At 44.3% G+C, this 16,929-nt stretch overlaps 1 protein-coding gene across 3 annotated transcripts in view; it reads right to left on the minus strand.

Annotated features, from left to right (window-relative positions):
* Positions 1–474: 474 nt before the first annotated feature.
* TP53INP2 (tumor protein p53 inducible nuclear protein 2) overlaps positions 475–16,929 on the minus strand; it is a 58,342-nt gene continuing 41,887 nt past the window's right edge. Inside the window, exons 3-4 of one of the 3 annotated variants that reach the window (XM_060230980.1) lie at positions 6,387–6,522; positions 475–2,894 (exon numbers count right to left, since the gene is read on the minus strand). In XM_060230980.1, coding sequence (XP_060086963.1) covers positions 2,645–2,894; positions 6,387–6,522 — 386 coding nt within the window. In that variant the 3' untranslated portion in view covers positions 475–2,644. Of the gene's footprint in view, positions 2,895–6,386; positions 6,733–16,929 lie in introns of all 3 variants that reach the window. The other 2 variants (XM_060230979.1, XM_060230981.1) reach the window with 2 other exon arrangements.

Consider the following 16,929-nt stretch of genomic DNA (forward strand, 5'->3'; position numbering starts at 1 on the left):
CCTATAATTTTGAGAGCCACTATTCCACTTCTATAGTAGCAGGCATTTAAAAAAAATATGCCAACTTGCCTTTCCAGGCTTGGTAAATAAATATTGTCAAACCAAAGGTATTTCCCTTACATTAAAAAAGAGCTTTTCCTTTTTACCACTCCCAAACTGAGCTTCATGAAGGAATTTACAGGCTTAGTCCAAAAATAAATTTAAACATTATAATTTAATACATTACAATCCCCAGTAAAAATCAAATTGTGATGAGGTTTCCTAGCAAAGGTCAGCAAGAGGGGAATTAAGTACTATAGAAAATAGTGGAAACCCAGGTCTCATCCATATTGGGCAGAATCAATAGTTATCAAATGTGAACATTCTGGTTACCTTGCCTGGAGAAGGTAAGCACAATGAACAATTAAAGACCTTAGGAGAAAAACAATTTGTTCTACCCTTCTCATTTCCCTACAGGTGTTGCCCATTAAATTGTTTTTATTTGAGTAATAACTTTGCCCAGCAGAATTGCTATGAAACCAGGTGACTCCTGAAATTATCTTACCTGGGGAAACACCTTCTAGATTCTTTCCAAAATGCAGGTACACATTCTGCTCCCCCATCCTCTAACATCTAGACCTCCACATCATTGGCTTACACCTTTGCAACAGCTTCAACTCCCTCTTTCCTTCCTTCAGTTCTACCACCTGCCTTCTACCTTTTTCTTAAGCACTTCAACCTCCCTCATTGTCTTTCAGTTTCACATCCATCACTACAATCCCCAACATACTTCATCGCCTTCATAAATATGTGTATACCTTTTCTCTGCTGAGGTCTTTGACATTAGCACCAATGCCAAACAGCATGAAGAATTCCATTGATGGTGCGATGCAAACAGTTATGTTTTACTACTGAATTCAGTGTTAGGGCATGAACCAGCCAAAATTAAAATCCCACTGAAACCAATGGGAGAAAGTTATTGACATGTTTAATAGTTTCCTAGTGAAAGCTATTGCAGCTGGCTTGGCAGGATCATGCCTTTAGTGATCTGAGAGATGACCCTCTCCCACAAGCACCCTGTCCTCAAAACAAGCAACTCTGTTTTTTTTAACTTCTATTCTGAAATTTCTTTTCACTTCACTTGTAGCCCTTTCCCTCTTTCAGTGTGAGAAAACCTTTTCATTAGAGGGAATTTCCCTAAGCAGCCTCATGGCAAATATATGAAAAAAAGAGTGTGTCAGGTTTAATTTCATTTTTATCTTTTCCCCCCCTTTCTTTTCTTGTTTTACTTTTCTGTTTACAAATGTCTGTGATAATTTCACTAGGATTTCCCCCACATTCTTTTGAAAAGTATTAGATAGTTCAATTGTATTTGTTCTGTCAACATGGGATAACCCACTTGACCGTTATGGTTTCTGCAAGGGGGTGGATCCAATGAATGATATTGCAAGGAAGTCTATGATGACGCTGCAGTTAATCAAACTGAAGAGCTCATTGCATTAATTTTGGAAAGGTCATGCGTGATTAAGGACTGCACTAAAACAAACATAACCTTCCCATAACTGTGAACCCACAAGGTACCCATTAAACCACTGCTGATAATTGCAGCTGCTCAAAATGGAGTTTCAAAGGTTCTCTCGTACATCACATGACACTTTGGAACAGAAAACCATGTCAAATCTCACTTTCATTGAAGTCTGTGGCAAAACTCCCACGATTTTCCATGGAGCTGTCTTGCACCCCTGTAAAATTAAGGATGTGCCAAAATGCATCATGCCTAGCAACCACACCAACTTAGTGAGAGGAAAAACATTCATACTGTACAATTCATATTTTAAGGGGTGAAAGACAGTCACAAGATACACTTTTGTTACTTATTCAATTGGGACCTCTTGGTCTAAGTTATAGTTTTGTGTTCCAGTTTGCACAAGAACCTGGTCTCTCCATTTGTGACATCACAGTCTGTTTTCACTGTGAAGAGTGTGATGTCATAAAGAAAGGCACTGATGTCACAGGCTCCCTGGTGCAACAACAAGGGACAAAAGAGAATGACAGGGCACACTGGCCCTCCTATGAATCATTGTTTCTTTGTTCAGTTACAAAATGAAATGTGATATATTCACTGGAAGCACCAAATTAGTCTAACATTGGTAACCACTATAAGAGCCAGTGTATGAATTCATGCTACCTAGGAACCAGGAAAATACCCACCCAAAGAGAATTTTTGCCTTTTGGTAATCAACATACACATACATTTCTTCAGCACTTTAAAACAAAAAACAAAGCTCGGGGTTTCAAAACAGAACTGAAGCCTTGTTACTTAGTGGGTCATACGGGATTTCTTGCACTTTCAGATCCAAATCCACATTCATGGAAGTATGGAGGAGAATGAGGGAGAATAAAACTGCAAAAGGGAAGGAAATCATAGATCAGAAAATGTATTTTCATTAAAAATGGGAATAAAGCCCAAGAAAAGCCCAGGAAAGAACTATCAGTGAATGGTGCCAGTTCAGGACAATGTAGGAGGTTCTCTCGCAGGGGGGACGGGTTTATTTCAGAAAATGGATGAAGACGACCCTCTCGGCTGAAGAAAGCATTGTGAAAAAACTGGCAAAGCTGAGAGTTAAAAGGATAATGCCCCATGGTGTAGACTTCCTGAAGTAGCTTAGTAGTTGTACTGGCGCTGGCATGGTTGGTAGACAAAGCTGCCTTGGTGTTTGGCCCAACGTGGGCGGCACTCTCTGGTGCGGTTCTGCCGCTGCATGACTTTCTTACTGAGCTTGTGCTTCTCTGCCAGCTGCTTTGCCCGCTGAATCCGGCGCACTTGGTTGACTTTCTCCAAGATGGCAGCCTTGGTGGCAAGAGAGCTGGAGTGGTGAGGAGCATGGCGTTGTAAATGGCATTCAGGCACCTCACTGCACAAAGAGAGCCACATGACATTGGGGGTCATTTAAGGACAAGACACAAGGAGCGGACAAAAAATTATTTGTGTTCTCTGATTAACAAAGGCCTACTTCACAGAAACCTTTTCTATCTTATTTATCATTACATACTGGAAGTATAGAATATAAAATACAGAACCAAGTTGATACAACAGATATGCAAACCGACTGGGCAATTCCCATAAATACTAATATCTAAATTTTCAATACACTCAATCACAGCTGGGGAGAGTTCAAAGAGCTCCATCACCCTGGAAAGCATGACGCTCACATTCTTGTGACTGATGAAAAATAGTTGACAGGCTGCACCTATCTATAGATGCAGTGGGAAAGTACAAATCATTGTACATTCCAATACACCTTTAATATAATGAATGATATGGTTGCACGCACAGACAATTTGCGCGATTTCTTTTTTTACAATTGCCAATGTGCATTTCTTTAATTTCTTTACAATGTTTATACCCTGCATACCCCTATAACAAGTACATCACAATTACAGCAACAAAAGTTGCATAAATACTCAATGCATTGTTACTTCCTGTGAAAGGGAAATCTATAGCCCTTTGTATACCTTCAGCAAAAAGCCCTCTGAGATAGGGTTACCAACTCTGAGTAGGGAAAGTTCTGGATAGTTGGGGGTGAAGCCTGGGGATGACAGGGTTTGGGGAGGAGAGAAACTTCAGTGGGATACAATTTCATAAAGTCCACCCTCAAAAGCAGCCATCTTCTCCAGGGGAACTGATCTCTGTGGTCTGCAGATCAGTTATTCCAGGAGAGCTCCTGGCGGACATGGAAACTGGAACCCCTGGATAGGTTTGCCTTACAACACTTTCTGCTTCTTAAAGTAGGGTTGCCATTCCCCAGATCTGGGCAGGGAATCCCCTGGTTTGGGGGGCTTCTGCCCACTCCCAAACAGCAATGTTGCTGCATGACATCCCCAACACAATGGCATCATGTGGAAGTGACATCATCATATTAGGGACATCATGCAGTGATGCTCTGGTTTTAGGGCAAAACTTTATGGTTTGATGCCAGTTTTACCATAGAGTTTCACCCAAAAACCAGAGCCTCACCCCCAATGTCACCGACATGATGACATCACTTCCATGTGGAATCAGCGCATTGCATGATGCCCCACCCACTTCCAGAATATCCCCCAAAACCCTCCACCAGTGCGATGAGGGGCCTGGCAACCTCATCTGAAAGCCAACGGTGAAAGCACCCTCCTCACCTCTTCTGGACAACCATTCCAGAGGGTTAAGGCTATGAATGAGCAGGCCTGAGATCAGGACAACAATGCCTTTATGTATGGCTATGCCATTGCAGGCATGGTGGGAACACAGAAGTGTTCATGCTTCCCTGTCTTTCTTTCAGAGGATGAGTATATGAACTGAGGCATGGAATATCACAAAGGCTTCTGTTTGTACCTAATATCCCAAAGAAGAATATCTTCAGCCATTTTCTGGCTGCTTCTGTACATATATTTTAAAAAGAAAAAATGTAACATTCAAGGTATAGTCACGAGACTCACAACATTGCCTTTCTGAGAGCCATGACATATGTTAAGCCCTGTGTAGGCCCTTCTGAATAGGAATGAACATGCAAACAGCATATGGGCCACCACGCTTGATTATTATATGTAAAGAAGCACTTAGCAACTGCAGTTTCCCAATGCATGTAAATACAGCAGTTACACAATTTTGTTGTTGTTGAAAACATCAGATCCTTCCCCTACCCCCCAGCAAATATATACATTGTAATTGTGAGTTCTGTATGACTTGTAACAGTACAAGTGTTAATGGGTGTCTAGTGTATACAGGACTCACTGTGATATGCAGGGGCGGCCTGATGCCCCATGGCACCCTAAGCAGACTCGCTGCCTGGCGCCCCCCCCCCAAGCACCCCTGCACCTCCCCTCCATGGCTCCGCGCCCCCCTCCCCAGTGTGCCTCCTTCTTCTCCCTCCCTTCGGACCCTTCCCCACCCTGGCATGTCAATTTCAATGCCAGAACCAGCTCTAGCGCCGCGTTCTGGCTCTCTAAAGACACCTCCCCGGCCAAACACTTGGCCGGGGCGTGCTCACTGTCTCTCAGGAACAGCGTCCTGAAAGGGTGACCCCCGCTGCCACTGACTCCTCTCCTCCCCATTTCCTGGATGAGAGACGGTGAGTGTGCCCCAGCTTCGCGGCACGGTTTTACCAGTGATTCGAGTGTTCGGCCAGGGAGGGGGGGCTTTAGAGAGCCGGAACGCAGTGCTAGAGCCGGTTCTGGCGTTGAAATTGACAAGCCAGTGTGGGGAAGGGTCCGAAGGGAGGGAGGAGGAGGCATGTGGGGGAGGGAAGGCGCCGTGGGGGCGCGGAGCCATGGGGGGGGAGGCAAAGGGAAGGGAATGAAGGGGCGAGCAGTGGTAGTGGGCAGCGGCGGGTGGGAGAGGCAGGCAAACTAGGTGCTTGCCTGGGGCACCGGGAGAGGGGTGGGGAGCCCAATTTGGTGCCCCCACCCTCCCAGCACCCTACGCGATTGCCTAGTTTGCCTAGTGGGAGAGCCAGCCGTGGTGATATGAGTGCCCACTGTCACAACTGTCCCTATCACAACTGTCTAGTTCTGGCTGAACTGGGTGGTCCAAGATAGCCAGATTGCATCTGATCTCCAAGCTAAGCAGAATCAGTGCTGGACAATACTTGGACAGGAGACTACCAAGGAAGCTCACAGTTGCTACACAGAGGAAGGTAACGGCAAACTATCTCTGATGTTCTCTTGCTTTGAAAACCCTACAGGGTCACCATATATCTTTTGTGATTTGACAGCACTTTCTACCACTAATGTTCTACTCCTACGTGTATTTTCTCTTCAAAAATGTACTGCCTGTGACAAGAATACTTTGGGAGGAAAAGAGGGACCAATTTCTCACTTGCCTTGTTCCAGTCTCAGAGTCCTTCCCCCCGCCCCCCCCCCCCCGGTGCTTCTGTCCAATTTTGCACAAGCTACCACAAGGCTGCAACTTGCCCCGCCTCTTTCCCTTGGCAAACAAGATCCTCTGGAAACCAGTTTCTGCTTGCTGTGGGAAAGAGGTGGGGCAAGTTACAGCCCCGTGCGAAATCGAACAGAAGCACCGGGAGAAGGGCATCAAGATCAGAACAAGCCAAGTGAGAAATCGGTCTGGGTCTTCTAATGCCCATAGAGTTAAATCTTGCCTTCCTCAGCTATTTTCTCCTTCCAGTTCCCTACTGGCAATCCTCACCTTTGTCCTTATTGGCACCTTATGCAAATACAGTGAAAAGTGCAGCCAGGTAGGTGTTTTAAAAATATTTGTGAATGCAGGGTATGTGTACAAACTCTTGTGAGAACAAATATGATTATCAAAATATATTCAGTCTGGCCTGGGTATGAGATTGAAGGAGAGATAATTCTTGGCAAATTATTTGGATGGTTATGCTGAACCCTCTGCAAAGTTTTCCACTTACCTTTCATGGACAGGCTCTTCAGGACTCTCAGTCTCCACAACAATGCTGCTGCTGGTGACATACACAGACATACTGGGATGTTCGATCAGGAGGTCCTCCATCGGGTTGCTCTCCACATTGACAGGATCAGGACCTTCTGCAGTAAAACAGGGGGGAGGGGTAACAAACCAACTCTCGTCCATCAAGCAGGGGTCAGGCTGAGAGGGCATGGACCTGCTGACACAGTCACTAAGAGAGTGGGGCGAGGACGTGGTAGGTGGAGGGGACCCACGGTGGCAATGAGAAGTGCAAACAGAGTCCTTCTCACCTACCCACCGCTCTTTGCTAGAAGCTGAAGCATAACTATCTAATGAGAGACGACAAGAGTCCCCACCCACACAGAATGGGAGCAGCCAGAACAAAACAAAAAAACAAAAACAAAAAACAAAAGGAAACGCCACAGTTCAGAGCCATGCAAAGGGTGTGCAAGGCAATGCGGGGTGCAGGAAAGATTAAAGAAAAGTGGCACACACATTCAGTATACAGTGGATGGGTAGGAAGGGGTGAGGGAGGGAGAAGAGAAAGGGGGCATTATTAGTATTAACAACACCCCAAAAGGCAGTATTAAACCTCATCCCAAAACCTTCCCTGAAGAGGCAGGGATGGCCTAAGATGGTTTGCACCCAAAGCAGCTACATCTTGCAATAGCCAAGGGGTGAGCCTCAGGATCGTGTGCAAGTGTCACTGCTCAAAACATGAGCTTTGCTCCACAGTACCCTTTGCAACTCTGCTGTCACTCTGAGACTGCATGCTGCTTTATTGGTGCACCTAAAAAGTCACTGCCCTAAGTGACTGCTTAGGTTGTTTCCACACATAGCCCAGCTGTGTGAAGCGTAAACTACTGTGCCAAAAAGGGGGGGGGGGAAACCCAACCCAGATGCAAAGCAAGGTAGCTCTCCCAAGTGGGTAATCCAAGCACCAAAGGACCATGGAGTCACAAGAACATCTGTGGGTAACAGCAAGGCCAACTCTCCCAGAAGGTGGAAGGAAGGAGAAACCGACCATTTTACATTGGTGTGTGCGATAAGATTTGAATGTAGGCAAATCTAACATAGCACTGATTAAAACAGAACTTCCAAGAGAAGGAAAATAAAAACTAGCGGAAGAAAAATGGGTGGAGAAGAAGAAAATGAGCAAAATATCCCATCTGCTTGGTTCCAAATGCTCATCAGTGAGACACTCCTTTGACCTTTTAAGAACAACAAACTGACCTAAACTTCCAATACTGGACATAGCAGAACAGAAATGCTACACTTAACCATTTCAGGCTGCAAGCCTACATGCCCACAAGTCTCTCTGAAATGAATGCATATGATTATGAAATAGTAATATTCATACTGGCCACATGAATAAGCAGAATTATTCTTAAAGTCAGGGTTTTTCTAAAACTGAACTGGTATAAAAAACCTTAAAAGTTCTTCAGTCATGTAGGTTTTTAAAATATATATAATTATTAGCCACATAAGACATAAAATATTTTCCCTACTGATCCAATTAACAAAAGGTCAGCCTAATAGTTTATCAAACTATAATGAGAATCAGCAGGAACAGTAATGTATCTCTCAACATAGATGATTCTGAGATCATTCATCCCATATGGCTTTAATGTCCAATGGTTCATTATAGAAAATAACTAAGAGTTGGACTTCTAGAAAAAAGGGGACAGCAGTGATGGGGGCAGATTGTGTTCCAGCTGGGTGAAATCCGGATCAATTCAGTTTACTAAGATGGTGCATCTTAATCTTTCTCTCTCTAACCCCCTTCACCACCACCCTGGTCCTAGAAAGGACTAGGTAATAATGGCTGACCTCTGGAAGGAGAAATGTAACATAAAAGTGGTAATTGCAACTGCTGGTATGAATACACTCCTATCTGCTGAAATGGAGCAGGTTCCTCTGATATGAGATCCTCTGGGGAAGCAGAAGAGGGTGATCTCCCAAACACCATTTCCTTATCCATATCCATAGTGGTATTATGTTGTACATGTTTAATATAAATCCAGATGTACATACTTAGCAGCGCCTGGATGAACTGCTAACTTCTAGTTTAGGGATATCAAAGTCTTTATTCCAGTTTTTCTCAATCAGGGACTCCAGGAGGTCTTGGAGGGAGGTCTCATGCCCATCCAACAAATGTCAAAACAAATCCCATTCAGTTTTCTAGGAATGGGGGCAGGAATTCTCTGCTTCAGGAGGAAGGGGATGGAATGGGTTTCCCTTTATTTTGGAGGGTGGGAGCTTGTACAGCCATCACTGTCCACAGACACCTAGCTTCCTGATCACACCAGAGCAACAGCCAGGAAATGAGCTGATTGGCTACTGGGATCCAGTAGTTCATCCCTAAGAAGTCTACTCAGGTGAATCGCATTGAAGAGGTACAGTCCTAATACAGTCATTGCTATTTTTCAGGTGTAAAACTGGTTTTCTTTCTTTTTTTTCCAGTACAAAAGATTTCCCCATAGAGATAAGAGTCCACTCTGTATCCATAGACAACAATAGCCAATTGCAGTTTTCAGTTGAATAACAGCAGTTCAGAATTTTGTGTGATGCTGCTCATTTTCTGTTTCTCCAAGCAACTCTGAAACTTTTTAATGCCCCTTCCCACCCCTGTTCAGTTAGCCTTTGCTCTGAAATTATTAACCAGCAAGGAAATTTCTATCTTCAGCAAAAAAATCCCTTCCAATCAAAGTATGATATTCATTATAACTTAGGTCCTTTGGGGCTGTGGCGCTATAGACCTTACTGCCTCTGAGATCTGACCATGTATGCCTTGTACAAATAATACAATCAGGGGTGGAATTCTAGCAGGAGTTCCTTTGTATATTAAGGCCATACACCCTTGATGTAGCCAATCTTCCAAGAGCTTACAATGCCCTTTTTTGTAAGCTCTTGGAGGATTGGCTACTTCAGGGGTGTGTGGCCTAATATGCAAATGAGCTCCTACTATAATTCCACCCCTGAATACAATCATTTCCCCTAAACTTGCTTATAGAGAGTAACTAATGTGGCTCATACTGAGAGGATGAAGCCTTCCATGGCTTGCCATGTATTTTGAAAGTGGGCTGTCCAGCACATGGTTGATGACAAGGAGGGATTCAAGGAGGGCTTTGTGGTCTGCAAAAAAATCAAAATGGGAGGTTCCCTAGGTTGCTAAAGTTTGAGAACTGGTGGTTAGAACACACTATGATTGATGACCCCCTTGAACAGAGCTGATGTTGCTTCATGAGGGATATAAATGTTGTGACTTCCCCTATTCATCATGAATCACCTGTTTTCCTCAGTCCATAGAGGAGGAGAAGAGGAGGGACCTTGGCTCTCACCCCCCACCTTCACTGCCTGCTGCTGTCCACTGCAGCAGCAGGATAAATCGTCTAGGGAAAAATGACATTGTGGGCCATGTCTGGTCACATAACTGTAAATGATGTCACATGTTGCAGCTAGAGTCACAGTGATGCATGACATTGAGAGGAAGTGACATTGCCGTTTTGGATGGCATTGCACAATGCCATATGCCACCTAGCTCCACCCCCCCCCCTAAGTTCCCAGGGGTTGCCAGCTGAAGACAATGTCACTTCCTCTCAATGTCGTGCATCACTGTGACTGCCAATGTCATGGCATCACAATCCTAGTAGTAGAGTGTCCTTGCTTTAGTAGGTGATGTGAAAGACTTCTTCCTGAGACCCTGAAAAGTTGCTGTCAGTCTGAACAGACAATACTGACTGTGATGGACCAAGGATGCTGATTTAGTGCAGGGCTTTTTTTTTTAAATAGGAACACAGTTCCTGCTGGCTTGGCATCAGGGGGTGTGGCCTAATATGCAAATGAGTTCCTGCTGTGCTTTTTCTACCCCAAAAGCCCCAATTTAATGTAAAGCAGCTTCATGGATTCGTGTCATAAGTCTGGCATATTTAGAAAACTTGGCAGATGCTGTTTTTTCAGCTGTCCTCTAGGGACAGTATTGTCATGCAGCAGCTTGGCAAAGTAAAATGGCCACACTAGATGCTATAAATGAGACTTTGTAAGCCGCACTGAGTCTGCTTCAATGAGGAGGACAGGATATAAACCTAATAAAATAATAAATAAACTTACTTTAGAACTAGTCTTTAGGGGTTCAAAGAATATGCTCTGCAGCCTTGCATTATTTTCTACTAGTTTACAAGAACAAATCCACCACTGAGCAATTAAATGTCATAAAGTCCATAAAGTTCCTGGACATACTTTTATATTCCTGGGCATACATGTAACTTGTAAGGTAGATAAGCTCCAGTCAGGTGCATGTAGGTTATGAAGAAGGGCCCACATCTGTGACAGAGCATTTACCTGATACAGGGCTAGCCTGAGGGTTTTTGGCATCCTTCGCCCTCTGTGCCACAGGGAAACTGGCCCCTTTCAAGCCACCCTTGAACGGCTGAGGTTTGCCATAGGACCCCTGCCACTGATTAGAGCTGCCACCTCTGGGTTGGGAAATACCTGGAGATTGGGGGGTGGAACCTGAGAAGGGTAGAATTTGGGGAGGGGAGGAATTTCAATAAGGTATAATGCCATAGAGTCCACCTTCCAAAGCAGCCATTTTCTCCAGGTGATCAGACTTCTCTTGCCTGGAGATGTTGCAATCCCAGGAGATCTCCAGCCACCACCTGGAGGCTGGCAAACCTACCACTGATCCTGGACTCAGTGACAGGGAAGAGCCTTGCAAACTGCCTGGGTGCATAAGTGCAGTCTGCCAAAGCCTGGGGGCTGCATTCCCCCGCTCAGACCAGGTGATGGGGAAGACCCTGCCTGCCACTTAGGTGTCTCACTGTAATGTCACCTGCTGTGGCCAGTTTTACGATGCTCTGGAAGGGCAGGCTCAGTGCCCCTCCAGCTCCAAGACAGACTGATGCCCCAGTCGATTGTCTAGGTACATCTGCTAGATAGGCTGGCTCACATAAGTGCAAAAGATCTTTGTTTTCACTCCCTGGCATCTCTTAGTAAAACCATCTCAGATAACAGTATGAGGAAAGACATGCTGCCATTTGGAGGAATATCAGACCAATATTCTAACTCAGTACAGTCACTATCAGTTTCGGATCCAAGCTGATGGAGAAAAAGAAAATATTAATGGTTTCCCTAGTCCTTTCCAGACTAAGATTTCCATGGGTGCAGGGGTTTCCACCCACAGAGTGTGATTTCCCCTACCTTCCTCTTCCTATGACAGCCTGAAATAGCCCAATGAAATCCTGTTCCCACGTGAGTGTGTTGCTACCTAATTTTGCCCAAAAGCTTGAATGCTGCTGCCAATTGAAGTACCCTGAGCTAGAAGGATCAACAGTTGGACGTGGAATAAGGTGGTTTCATATGTCTCTGTTCTCCAATAGTAACCACCTTCCTTTCTCATACACATATAACTGTTTCCGGAGTGTGTCATCTAAATATATCTCTTAGGCCATGTATGTCCTTCTGGTGTTGTCACAGGAGTGGCAGAACATAATGTTCTAATTCAAACAGGAACAGTGGATGATTTCACATGAACACTGATCCCAAATGCTCTCAGTGTAATTACGCTATGCTCAGACTGGCTTAAAATGCAGAGGGATGGACAGAGCACAGCACACCCGTTAAATGATGTGCATCAAATCTTCACAAGACCTTTGAAATGGTGCAGGCAAGGATCTAGAATATCTGATCTATACATTTTGCTATAATGCCCAAGTTTTGAAACTCTGTATCAAGTTTTTAGTGGTGGTGGTTCAACCACAAGATCCCATAATAGTAGAATCAGGGTGGGGGTTTTTAGCAGGAACACACAGGAATGCAGTTCTGGCTGGCTTGGCATCAGGGGATGTGGCCCAATATGCAAATGAGTTCCTGCTGGGCTTTTTCTACAAAAATGCCCTGTGTGAAATAATGGTGATGTTAGGAGGTGTGGCTTAATATATAAATAGGTTCCTGCTGGGCTTTTTCTACAAAAAAAAGCCCTGAATTGATCATAAACTGCACTTTCTGAACTGGGAAAGTTGGGCATTTTCCTTAGGATAACATCACCATTAATCTCTCATGCCCAGCAGTGTTCCCTCTAAGCTGCACATTTGAGTGGCCACTCATTAACACAGGAAGCCCTGCTCAGCAACATTCTGGAGCTATGCAGTCTTGCACTGCCCATTGCCTGTTTGAAGATTACAGCAGTTATATTCTGCTCAGGAGGTGAACTGCTCCGATCACTAGGGAAATAAATTAGAGGGAACATTGACATATCTTACCAAAAACTACATTTTGAATCCATCAATTAATGATTGATTAAATACTTAATGCTTAGAACCTTAATAATCCTTGAAACAAGAAAAATTAAACAGAGCCTACATGAACCTCATGAAAAGAAATGGGAGAAAAGCAAGAGTTTATATGTTCCAAATCATATTTGCACTTGTTCATCTTGCTGTTCTTGCCTCTTCTTTTTCTCTCCTCTTTCTGTGTTGTTTTCCCTGGTCAAAACTTTGACTGTATGTTCTTCAGAGCAGAGACCTGTCCTTAAAGGATGCAAAGGTGTACGTTGGTGCTGCTAAATCAAGCAATCAAGAAATCTGCTATGGTGCAGATAGTATTAATCTTAATGGAGTCCAGACAAGAAAGTTCTTGGGTGCAGCATACCAAATTTTCCCCACTGTTTTGATTTGTGGGTTTGAAAGTCCACAAGAGGAGGTTAAAAGGTCATGCTGGCTGGCCTAGCCCATCTTTAAAAACACCAGCATATTTTCAAAGATTTATGTCAGACTCAAATTAGACCCTCCACAGTAGGTATCAGTCTCCTAGTCACTAGATATGGTGCTATAAATAGTTGTGCAGAAATGCTGTCCAAGTTAGTGAGACACTGAATAACACTGAATTCTCATCCGCTTGCATACAGAAGTGAACAGTGCCCTACCCATCATACAGAGCCCCAGTTAGAGATGCCATCTTCTGAGTGGAACCTGGAAATCTCCTGGAATGTTCATCACTGACTACAGAGCTCAGTTCCTCTGGAGAAAATGGATGCTCAGGAGGGGGGACTCTGTGGCATTGTACCCCACTGAGATGGCATCTCTAACTGGGGCTCTCCATTATACTGTATGGTAATTGGTCTCCACAGAGTATAATGGAGTGCCCAGCAGACGTTTCCCTTCTCAACCCCCACTTTCTGATGACCCTGAAGTGGGGGGAGGGCCCCCAAACCCTGTCCCCTTTAAATGTGATAGCCAGAACTTTCTTTGGCGTTCAATCATGGTTGTCACAACTTTGCCATGACTCCACCCCCAAAGTCCCCTGGCTCCACCCCCAAAGTCCCCAGATATTTCCTGAGTCAGACCTGGCAACCCTATAACAAACCAACTAAAAACCCTACTTTGAAATCCTGGTTTAACTTATATGTTCAAATGTCACAACTTACTTGGGTTTGTTCAAGCCACAGTATATGAACCAGGGTCTATCATGATTTCTGAATGCTGGCACAGAGTGGTCTGCTGAACCGATGATATAATGGAGAATTGATCCGTAGGTATCTGGGGCTCGGGGGGGGGCACTGTTTTTTGAGGTAGAGACTCAAAATTTTCAGCATTGCATCTGGTGCCTCTCTTCAAAATACTCCCAAGTTTCAAAAAGATTGGACCCAGGGGGTCCAATGATATGAGCCCCAAAAGAAGGTACCCCTATCCATTATTTCCAAATGAAGGGAAGGCATTTAAAAGGCATGTGGTCCCTTTAAACGTGATGGTCAGAACTCCCTTTGGAGTTCAGTCATGCTTGTCACACCCTTGCTCCTGGCTCCACCTCCAAAGTCCCCAGATAGTTCCTGAATTGGACCTGCGACCCTAGGATTGACAACCTTTATTTGTTAACCACAGTTTGCAGGGCTTTTTTTGTACAGAAAGCCCAGCAGTAACTCATTTACATATTAGACCACACCCCCTGAAATCACCATTGTTTCACACAGGGATTTTTGAAGAAAAAGCCCAGCAGGAACTCATTTGCATATTAGGCCACACATCAAGCCAGCCGGAACTGTGTTCCTGTACTGTGATTTACTGCACTGCTGCATTCACAAACCACAGTTTGTTGAGTAATACCTCTCTTTGTAGCCGTCTGTCCACAAAATATGGCCATGCAGGGAAGATGTTCTTCCTACTGGGAGGTGGGGGAGGGGGAGTCCAGAAGCATGCAAGCTGGGATTTACACATAAAGCAGAATTTCTTAATTTGCAGGCCTAACTCCATGCTACAAAGTCCTTGAGCCTGCCACAAGGATTCTCAATCGGGCATGTGTTGTGAGCTTTTGCTAGGAATTTAATGCTAGGCATGCAGGACCCCATTTGGATCAGGACCATGATGGATGAGGAGAAGGTGCTTATGTCTTCCTCACACACCATTTTCCCAACCTGGGGGGAAAAAACCTATGGCATCCTATTTGCCCCACCAGGGGCTCCATGTGTCTTGGTGGGGTATTCATATGCTTCCCCAGTGGGGCAAACAGCATGGCCCAGGACAGTTTTGAGTCAGGAAAATGGCATGAGAGTAGGGCTTAAGTGCCCTCTCCCTACATGCTGTGGCCTCAGTCCAAACCAGACCACTGAGTACCTGTGAACTAAGCATGGAATCTGCAATGCATGTCTAATGGATAGTCCTCATATGGGACCTTAACACTACCTGAGAGTTTTGTAATGTATCATGTAGTTAGGCCATCATTCATTAATCAGAGTTTGTTGCACAAACCCTGATTAAACAAAACACAATTTATGGTGATATTTGAATGTAGACATTAATGTCTCATAGGAAGTCACCCAATCCGATCATCACCTTGGATGTAATGCTGAAGATTTGAGCTCACAGGAGCCTTTTGACAGGTTTGTGCAATTCCAGTACCAGGAAAAGAGCAGCAACAATTAGCTCTCTGAGTGACAGGAGGAATGCAGAATGCTGTTGTTGTTGTTTTAAGCAAATACAATTGCTGCTTGCAAACTCTTAGCAGAATGCAGAGTAGGAAAGATACAGAAAAGCCTGGAGCTGCTGGCTGGCATACAGGTTTAGAAAGGAGAGGAAAAGTGGATTTCTGGTGGCCACAGTTGAACAGGTGTCCTGGACCCACAGGCATGACTTTCCTGACATGTCCCGCCTTACACCTGCTGGCCACCCTCCATGCCTTCTTGTGTTTCAAAACACTGTAAACAACATGACAGTCTGAAATAGTGTTGCGTAGTAGTTAATAAGATGAAAGCAATGGTATCACATTAGTGAAGTGCCTAACAGATCAGGTGTTAAAAGGCTGGCTTTTACCTGGTCTCTGAAGCTTGGCCTATCTCTTTTTTCAGTTATAAGGGTGAAAGCAAGAAGATACTTGCTGTCCACTGGAAACTGTTCCCCATCTTTGAGGCTCAACTCCAGCCAAGCCTTGATGTGCATGCACTGGGTGCAATGATTGATCTGAATATTTATGTTTACCCCAGTGGGGTAAAGAGAAGCTCTCTGTGACTATTTCAGGTCAGGAAAATAGTAAAAGGAAGAAGGCTTAAAGCCCTGACCTGGAGAGCTGAGGCTAGCCCAATTTTGTCAGATCTTGGAAGCTAATGAGAATCAGTCCTGGTTACAATTTGGATGGGAGACCATAGTCACTATGCAGAGGAAGGCAATGGCAAACCACCACTGAATGGCTCTTGCCTGCAACTTGACAGCACCTTACACACAAAGAGGGTTTAAATTTCTTTCACAAAACTTCATCATCTCCTTAGTACTGAGAGAAAAGCAACTCACTACATGCCCAAGGGTGCTCTGCTATTACTTCCCATGGTTAATTATCCTCACCCTGGGAGAAAAAAAGATTCCTGGCAAAGTCCTAGGGAACTCTGACAAACTGGATGAGACACTGAAGGAGACCAGGCACCTCCAGTGGCTTTTAAAATTGGCAGCCATGGAGAGGTCCAATTCAAACTGTGGCCCTGACCTGAGGGAGGGGGAAATAAGGGGTTTAACTTTTTCATCCACATAACATTTTTCTGCACTCAGGTGGTCCCTGGAGTTGATATCTTTGCTCCCTTTAGGAGAAATATACAGGTTGTCTGAAAATGGCTACAAGTAAATAAAATCTCTGATCCATGTCACATGGCCGCTACTGTGGACAGTAGTCTGTAGAGTACTGACGTCTGACTGCTTTATAGTTATTATAGTTTATTATTTTAACGATGTTTTATTGCATTTTTATATTGTAATTTTGGTGATATTTTAACACAATTATATAATGTAATGTTATTATTGTTGGAAGCCACCCCAAGCGGTTCATGGAAGGGAGGGGTATAAATTAACAGAAATAAATAAATTGGGGAACATTTGAGTTCAAGGAACAAATGTAGGTAAAAAAAGTTGAAAGTCCCCTCCCTTCATGCTGTGGTCCTCAATCCACATTAGTCTTCCAGCTGCTGTTTAGCAATTAAAAACATGTTGGAAGTCCAGGTATGAATTGTCCCCTCAGATGAAGCCTTGTTCTCAATCAATCTTTGCCTATTT

This window comes from Heteronotia binoei, chromosome 2 (genome assembly GCF_032191835.1).
Source record: "Heteronotia binoei isolate CCM8104 ecotype False Entrance Well chromosome 2, APGP_CSIRO_Hbin_v1, whole genome shotgun sequence".
Classification (NCBI taxonomy): Eukaryota; Metazoa; Chordata; class Lepidosauria; order Squamata; family Gekkonidae; genus Heteronotia; species Heteronotia binoei.